Source organism: Oryzias latipes, chromosome 22 (genome assembly GCF_002234675.1).
Source record: "Oryzias latipes chromosome 22, ASM223467v1".
NCBI classification, from domain to species: Eukaryota; Metazoa; Chordata; class Actinopteri; order Beloniformes; family Adrianichthyidae; genus Oryzias; species Oryzias latipes.
This window is the reverse complement of record NC_019880.2, coordinates 9,245,932-9,255,393: the sequence shown is the minus strand read 5'-3', so window position 1 is coordinate 9,255,393 and position 9,462 is coordinate 9,245,932. Positions and strand designations below refer to the sequence as shown.

At 40.4% G+C, this 9,462-nt stretch overlaps 1 protein-coding gene across 2 annotated transcripts in view; it reads right to left on the bottom strand.

The window, feature by feature from the left end:
- Positions 1 to 6,015: 6,015 nt before the first annotated feature.
- LOC101163534 (mitochondrial peptide methionine sulfoxide reductase) overlaps positions 6,016 to 9,462 on the bottom strand; it is a 41,927-nt gene continuing 38,480 nt past the window's right edge. For both annotated transcript variants that reach the window (XM_004082234.4, XM_020713543.2), the window contains exon 6: positions 6,016 to 6,981. In XM_004082234.4, the coding sequence (XP_004082282.1) occupies positions 6,808 to 6,981 (174 nt within the window). In that variant the 3' untranslated portion in view covers positions 6,016 to 6,807. The remainder of the gene's footprint in view (positions 6,982 to 9,462) is intronic.

Genomic DNA, 9,462 nt, shown 5'->3' with positions numbered 1-9,462 from the left:
AGCATTTTTAGCATAATGGTGAAATATGTCATTAGAACACTGTGTCTAGAAGTTTATTTAGAAATGTAACAAATTCACTTGTAAAGGAAATATCAATGTTTATCATAAAATAATAAAAATGTATTTAAATCCCACAGAATTCTTGCAGTGTTCTCATCATACAGGTTAGGCAAAAATTTGTAAAATGGAGATTCAAATAAACTTACATTTTCAACTCAGTTTGATTTACAGACCCATTTTTAAAATCAATCAAGCAGCTAAAACTAAACAATTTAAAAAAAATATGTCCCACCCACCTATGCCACCCACGGAAAATGCCTCTAGCTCTCACGAAATGAGGCAAAATCCTTCACCATTGCTTCCTCATGTGGGCTCCGCCAAGTTGAAACCAGTTGACAATGATTGGTCCGAGTCGCTTGAGCCATCGTATCTATGGTAATGGTGACAGTAGCTTCCAGAGGTACGACGACTCAGAGCGACTTGGACCAATCACTGTCGACTGGTTTCAACATGGCGGCGCCCGCATCAGGAAGCAATGGCACTTCCTGTTTGGGAACACGAGAAGGGAGGGGTTGAGCTGTCCATTGTTTTTACAGTCTATGGAACAGACATGTAACCGCTAAAGCCGCTGACATCTCTAGTGTTAAAACATTGAATCCACAACCTCCCGTTTCAGGGCAGACAAGGCCAGACGGGGTTAAAAAATAACCTTTAGTACTGATTAAAGTGTGTTTTGTCACGTAGCCTAGTATTTTACATTTTTGGCGTTTGTACCTAAAAGTTAACATTATTGATAAAGTCAGAGACAAATCAAAAACAGCAGATGCAAATTTCACTTCAGAAAATTCTTTGAGCTGAAATTTCCCAAAAAACAAATGTCAACCGATTTAACTAAAGGCTTCTCAATCACACTGTGACGTAATGCAAAAAGGGTTGCTAACGTTAGCTTGCTCAGGCAACAACAAGCATGAATACATTCCCTGCAAGATTTCACACCTTTTCTGACAACTCAACAGCAACTTCATGTAGTTGTTACTTTTGAATTCCAACTTAGAGGATAAAGGAATCCAGTCCTCGGTTCATTTATTATCTGATCATAAAGGAACGATTAATGTTGCATCAGATCTGTCTGCAGCTTTCACAGTCATCTAACTTCACCTCGGTCTGTGCAAAGCACCGTCACTGCGAGGAGACATGTAATGATAAGATCCCCCCCCCCCCCCCTCCAGTCATCCCCGTGAAATCCAATTCTCAGCTTCTGGCGCAACATTTGATCAGATGACTTGCAGGCTTTGCTTTACACACTTGGATAAACAGTTTGCGGCTGGGCTGACAATGTTGTCTTTATGAAAATTTAATGTGTTTAGTTGGGTAAAATTTCTTCACTTCATTTTGATCTAAAACAAAGCTCTCCCTTTCAGAGGAAGCTGCAGCTGGTCTTATGACTTAGAAAAACAACACACTTGAAACCAAGATTTAATTTGATATCTAATGGCATTATTTAATCACAGGGGACAATTTGATGTCATTAAAATACTGGCATACATGTTTTGCTGAACATACCGTTTTAAAATTGTGTTTTTTTCTTATCAAGTGACTTTGTAATACAGCATCTTGGATATGGAGCCTGAAGGTGTCCAAGTAATTTCAAACGATTGCATTGTTTATATTGCAAGTCAGGCGTAAAGTGTAAAAAAAAAAAAGTAACAGTGACAGCAGTAATGCAGCTTTTGAAATAAGCCTTCGTTTTTTTTTTACCTTTCATTGTTCTGGAAACTTACAATGCATTGATCGCACAAACAATTGACACCCCGTTGACACCTTGTTGTGGCCACATTCTCACCTCAAACCTTTCCATTCACTGAGTGACGGCTAGCGTTTCCACCAGCGGATGTTTTTTGAGGGCAGCGTTTGTTTGAAAAGAGAACCAACGAGCTCGGTCACACAGGAGGAGCCGAAGGAAAACCGGCAAATTGTTTTGCAAGTGTTCTTAAAGTGCGTTGCTAAACAATTTGTTGTGTTTCTCCATTCATGTTTGTAATGCCTCCTTGAGATGTTTTATTTTTGGATAGTCTTAAATATTATTAAAGACCCACTCCAATGAAAATTAGTTTTGGTGTTTTTAACATGTTCTTGTTGCCTTTTTCCTCATGATTGAGGACATATGTGAAGAAAATTAGGATTAAAACAGCAATTTTGAGTTTTTCTGTGTACAAATCTTTGTGAATCAGGAGCAGACGAAAAAATTCACTTTGAATAAGCTTTTAGCAGGGACATAAATGTTAAAGTTGGCAAGCCACAAGCTTCCTGCTCCACTTCATCCCGATGCATCCACTTTCAGAAAAACAGATCAATGTAGGTCCTCATTTTCTTCGTCTGTGCTGGCATTTGGCTCCAAACTGTACGACTGCATATCTCCAATATTTCTCGCCATTTTTATTGCACCACTAGTGTTAGGTTGGGGTTTTGAGGAACTGTAAGCTAGAAGGAGAGTGTAGATAAAAGGGATGATGGGAAATGAGGACAGGCTTACCCCACGCCAACAGACCCCCCCATAACCTGATGCTTATTTATGATGAACTACTTCCGAAACCATATCCTAAAAAAATGACAGTTTTATTTTTTTTGTATTTGGCCTAATACAGCATAATCAAAAAAAGACCACTGGGAAAGCTATTACAATAGATCCAAAAATTATTAGACTTTAAAGGGATGGAGAAACTGACTCCCATTCAATGTGTGAAAGTAAAACACCAACCTTTTACTCAAATTTCATCACTCTCACTGTCACACACGCGAGTGCATGCACACACACTCCAACAGGAAGAGTGTGGGTGTTTGGGAGCAGCTGCATGGAGAGGCATCAGACCCAGCTTCCTCCTGGTGCAGCGAGCACCATCCCTCCTCCCTTTTTTTTTTCTCCTCTCCCTCCATCAACTTCTTTGCGTTTCACATTTAATTATTCTCTTTCTTCTTCACTTTCTGCCTCTTCTAGTCAGAAATAGATCATATCAGAAAACTGAACGGAAGTTTTAATCTGCACCGTTGGCAGAAATTAGCCAGCTGTGGCAAGCATGTAGAAAACAAAGTTGGTGCATGTTGCAATGCAGACGCATGACGCATGTGTTTGTGTCCTGTTCTTGTCCTCTTTCCTCATAATAGGGAAACATCAGCACAGCACCGCTCATACGTCTGAATCTTGCACAATATTTTCCCCTGAAGAGCGCTAATCGACGGATGGTTGGCAACGTTCGAATGCCACTGGGCTTTCACAGCTGTGTGAGGTGAGGCTGACATGACTGAAGAAGCAAATGGACAAAGAAGATAAAAAAAAATGAGAAGAGGTTTTGTATATTTGGTTTCAACTCGTCCACTGTCTGGGTTTGAGATCTGAAGCTGCTTGACGATTTAAAAAGATGCAAACAGTTCCGTTTGAATTGAGGCCGGTGAGTTTTCCTGCACAGGTGCTAGGGCCACAGCAGATTTCACTTTCCTTTCTAGTTTTCTATTCTTACCAACTAATGGTATCAGGATGTACTTTTCCAGCCAGCATTCCTGGATGCTAATCCCTTCTAACCTGTCTCTTAAACTCCTCTTTTGACAGCAGCTCACCTCAAAGATGATAGAAAGAGTGAGAAGTTATTTCTGTGTTTCCTGTGTGTCATGCGGTGGTAGCTTGTAGCTAGTATGGCTGACAACACACAGGCTCCCAGGTGCAGAATGTCTCTGAGTGGGCCGTCAGCCAGAAAGCCTTTGGGCCAGTTAGCAGTCAACCGGGCCCTGCAGAACGTGCTACCCTCCACCCCCATGCAAGTCTATTCCGAGAAGGAAACAGAAGGAATCTCGCAACATTTTTTCTTAGTGAAAAAGTACGTTTTAACACGTAAACCTGTAAGAAAACAGGAGCCTCTCTGGTTATATTGAATTTACTCCTCAAGTCCAGCAGAGTTAAAGGGTCAAGCTGTGCTGACAGAGCACATCTCAAGTGAAACCAATGTGCAGGGGGCACCAGGGTTTGCCCTCTTCCCCCAGCTTGCCCCCGGGCTGCAGATGCATCGGCCGAGACAAGGCTGCGCTTCTCTGGGCTGCACAGAGAGGCTGCTGTGCTCTGGTTCCTTCAGCCCTGACGCTCTGATTGAGACCCTGCGCCGCTGCAGGAACCAGAGGGAGGGGAGGAGAGAGCACGAGAGGGGATGCAAACACATCTGGCATCTGCAAAAGCCTGCACACGACCTCTCATATCACCCTGGGATGAATTTACAAGCCTTACAGAAAAAGTGAAGCTCTTGTTTAGCAGGCAGATGATGCACGCAAAGAGTTAACATGAACCTTGTCTATATACGGTAATTCAAAATTTGCTGTTCTCTATATTTCTATTTACACAGTTTATCATAAAATATTTTTTGGTGTTCCTTAGATGCTCTACATGTAAATATCTCCCATACATCCAAAGATGTGCATGTCTGCAATTAAGCTGGAAAGCTGTGAATCGAGGATGGCAATAGACAACAGATTAGTACAAGAAAATTACGTGGGTGCACGTTTCTGCAAGGTGTCTGTTTCTTTTGCGTGGGCGCAGCCCTTTGCATTAGGCGGCGGTATAGAGGACGGAGTCGGAGGTGGGGGTGGTTGGGATGTGTGTTTTTGTACCAGAGCGTGTTAGAGTGCAGAGTACCTGTGATAAACAACCAGCCCACCCCTTCACGCTGCCACAAAAACTATGAATCCCCCTACGTCAGGTGAAGAGATGCCTCACGAATCAGCAGATGCATTTACATCTGCCATGGAGTGCATGTGAGCGGCTTCTTTTTGCAGGCAAGTGGGAGATGTTGCAGTGAGCTGGAGCGGTATGCTCTTTGTGGCCAGCTGTGGGGCCATTAAAGGCCCATCTGCAGACAATAGGCTCTGTCTGAAGGGAACACACAGCCTGGTTCCTGTCCTGCTTTGCCTTATGGGTATATGAGAGTACCATGCCCTCATTTTAAACGATCACAAAGGAATACACAGTAACAGTACTTTCGTTTTTCTAAATATTTGTTTTAATCAGTTTGAATCCATCTTAGTGGAACAAGAAATACGCCCTTAAAGTATTTTTAACTTGTAATCAAAGCTGTTTTCCTATCCTCCCTTCAAAGTCTAGGAAAGTAATATCAGTGCACTGAAAGGTTATCATGTATGAAAAGAACAAACAGAATGCAAAGCACACGCAGGCACTGGAAAACAGCTTGCTGGTCCAACCACATACCAGAGCAGTTCGATCAAGCAAGCCACAGCCTCGCACTCCTTGACACGGGCGCACGTACACACACACACACACACACACACACACACAGACACACACGGCTGCTGCGTGCAGACACATGCAAAAATATCTGCCCCAATACTAAAATAGGCCCGGAGAGGTTGCACCTGCACCTGTGTCTTGGTCCGCACCTACACACAGGTGTCAGGATGTGACACATACACACAGAGAAAGAAAGATAGAAGAGAGGGAGGGGGAAAAACAAGAGCGGGTTGAATCACACAACTGCGGTCGACCAAAAAGCTTTTTCCTGATATCATCTTTGTATCTGGAGTGTAACCATGAGTGTGATTTTCATTTTTAAATAGAACTGCACACCAAAATGTTTATTTTAAAAGAGCGCCTGCCTCGAGACGGCGTTGTGTGATTTTTAAAACAGGACTTTTCTTTTGTTGAGTTTGTGAGGAGGAGGTTAGAGCAAAATACCTTATAATACACATGAGTGCCTTAAGTTTCACTGTCTACAGGCCAGAATGAGCAAGTGTCTGAGTCACCTGCTTGTAATTCGTTCCTCACTCATGTGAGTAAATGATCTATATGCTTTTTTGTGCTTATTTTTTGGTGAAAATATATGTGATCAGACATTTCTGTAAACTTTTGTAGTTGTAAAAATGTCTATATTGTACTTTTTTTGACCAACATATCCAAAATTTGCACAACCAAACACAAAAAAACTGCCACCAGCATTTTTTCAGATTGATGGTTTGTATAGATAAATGCATAAATGTTTAATAGAAGGATGTTTTATTGCTTTCAAAGAGAGTTACTGCAGAACAAAGTCAGGAGAATAAACAAAGTTTACTTCGATTCAAACTTATTTTAAAAGCTAAAAACAAGAATGACAGAATATTAAAAAAACCTATTTTTTTAGTAATGAAATAAAAACATCTTCAGCTTTTCACTTCTGGATTTTAAACAGTTCTACAAATGAAATACCAAGAGTTAAACGTAATTACAACGTCTAAATGTGACATTAAAAAAGCTGTTAATAACTGTTTCTTTTTGAGAAATATCGCCACCTTGTGGTGGTTAATCGTAATAGAAAGCATTAGCTATTCTATAACTTAGCCCTTCTTTTCTTTAGACATTTCCTCTGTAATAAATTAAAACTCAAACTCCTCATTCTAAAATGTGTTCAGTTAAGTCTACTTGTAATTCAATTTACCTGCCTTTGCATTTTTTGTGCAAACTGAGTTACGGCAAAACACATTCTTAAAATTTGAAAATAATTCTGTAAATGAGTAAAAAAAAAACTTTCAATGGGGTAAGAAAACATTTCTTATCAAGAATTATTATTTTGGCGAAAAAAAGACATTTTCACAAACTAAGAGAAGTTTTCTATTGAAAAATCTTCTTGATAATATCAAAATAAGAATTTTTTTCTTCAATCAAGAATCTTTGTACTTTCTTAAGACTCTGTTTTAGCAGTGAAAGCTTTACTTACAGTACGTTTACGCCTTATACCTCCAGATTCATTTATTTTGCAGAAATGCATCGTCTTTTATTCAGAGTTCATCGTTTTTGGTCTTGAGGGGGCAGCTGACCCCTGTGCCCTTGATGCCGCAGTAGCCTTTGGGTACCTTCTTCAGGTACTGCTGGTGGTAGTCCTCGGCGTAGTAAAAGTACTGTCCTTCCAGAATCTCAGTGGTGATGGAGCCGTAGCCGTTCTTATTCAGCTCCTATGGACAAAACACAAACCAAGGCACATAAAACTACACTATAAAAAAACATATTTTAAGAAGAAAATTGAAGTCACTAATACATGTTTTCTCAAACTAAAATTAATTTGCTATTGAAAAACTTACTTTATAAGATCATGTTTCTTGCAAGACAGAAAATAAGACAATTTCTTTGAAACAAGAGCATTTTTACTTTCTTAGAATTCAGTTTTTGCAGTGCATTTGTACATTTGTCACTTCATTTCTAACAGTCAAGATTCTGCTTCCATCCTCAGTTTTCTCCCATTACTTCTCCAAACCTCCATCAGATCTAATAAAACTCTTGTTTGTATTACTTTTTAGCACATCGGTTGTGAACTTCCCAAATCAAACACAGAAAGGGGTTTCTGCTCCTTAACTAGACAGCGGGGTGATTGAGTGACACAAGAAGCGAGTTCCTTTTTATGGAGCAGCACACCTCTGCAGCTCTCTCTGTGGGACAAAGCATCAAAGACGGCTCAGACTCTTTGAGAGCTCCTTATGACATTTTCACACTTATCCTTTTCTAAGCACCATGAGAGAAGGCTTCAAACAAGCCGATGCAACACACACTCCTTCAAGCAGGCGCACTTTACACCTCTGACAGATAGATCCCATGTCTGCCTGCTGTGCTGAGTGGTTTCCTCTCATCTAATAATACAAGCGCTCAGTACTTTTCTAGATCAGTTCTCTTGGAGCTGAAAAGGAAGAAAATAAAATGTTGGTGCATGCTGCGATCGGGGACAACAAGTGGCTTACATGTAGCGGTCTGCAGCCTTCTCCTTAACGGCCTGCAGAGCGCAGGAGTTCGCTTGGTGGGAGCTCATGAGCACATGAAAAGGAGGTGGATGCATTCGCTCTGGGCTCAAGCTGCTTCTGGATGTGCCCGCTCTCCCCAGAATGAATTTAAGAGGTAATTATTAATAATGTTCTTTATAAAATGGGGGAAACTGCCTGGCTTGCTCTCTGAAATGGAGTCTCCCTAGAATTTGCACAAAGAGACATACAGTAACTCGGTTCCTGGTTGGAAAAAATGTTAGACGTGGAAGTTTGCAAAAGACTAGTGCAAGATATTCTGAAGTTATCTTTTCTGTTAAAGTTTTACATCAGAAAATATAAAAAATATGGTGTTATTTCCTACAGAAATATTCGGTTTTGTTTATTCGTTAAGCAATGTTTTTTTTTTTAAAAGCGAAAAAAAGGTCACTTGTTCCAAGTACCTCATCAGCAAGATTGTTTTAATCATAAAAAACACTGCACAGACATCCCCCCCAAAAATAAGACTAAAATTCTTAAAAATTCAAAACGTTTCCTTTAAAACACCCAAAACTCTGCAAATGGGGTAAAAAAAAAAAGGAATAGGCCAATTTTTCTTGAGAGTATTTTTACTTTACTACGGTTCATTTTTTGCAGTGAAGCCACAGAAGTGGTAAATGTTTCAAGGATGATTCTCAGCCATGTCATGCTACAAGTTGATGGTCCAGAGGATCTAGTTCTCAGAGATCCCAGTTGCTGCTTTTATCCTTTGACCTTCTGGAGGATCTCAAATCAAACTCTTTGATGCAATGGCAAAACCTCTAGTGTATTCTTCAGATAATATCCTGGATAGCCCACAACAATATCCTCTGGCTGTACCAAATGTCAACAGGGGGTGTTTTTAAGACATCACCTGATATCTAACAGAGCCAACCTTGTGCTTGTTGCCTCTGCGCCTCGGTTCTGCAAGCTCCTTTTTGTCTTGTTCCTCATTGCACAGTATGCATCGATTTTTGCAATCCCTTCCTAAAAGGGCTTCATCATTTAGTGTATCTTGATTAAAACCTTTTAATATTAGCTGCTTGAGATGTGCAAGTTGTTAAGAACTTTGTCCCATTAAGACATTTTTCTTTTTTTTCATTTCAGATGCATCAGGCTGCATGGAGATGTGCTGGTTCGGAAAATCTTTGTTTGGTGTTTAGAGTTTTTTTTGGGGGGGTGGGGGAGACAACGGCATAGTTCAACATGTTAAATTGAAAGTATTAAAAACAAAAAGCGGCGAATTTTCAACAATACACTACAACTTTCTTAAAGCAAAGTTGTAAAAAAGTTTGTGAGCAATGACATTTAATGCAGTTTTTTTTTAAAAATCAATGTCTTTCTACTTTTAACTGGAGCAATTTGCGCTTCGTCAAAGAGATGAAACACAATTATGGTCTTAAAGATTTAAAAAGAGGGTAGAAACAAAAAAAACTTTTGCATCTTTTGTTCTGCATTGGACGCAGTAAATGGTAAATGGCGTATACTTATATAGCGCTTTCTACCCTCTTTCGAAGGCCCAAAGCGCTTTACAGTAACAGTCCCATTCACCCATGCACACACACATTCACACACACATTCACACACTGGCGGCGGCTCCGCTGCCGAACACTGGCGCCGGCCTCCCACCAGAGGCAAGGTGGGGTTCAGTGTCTTGCCCAAGGACAC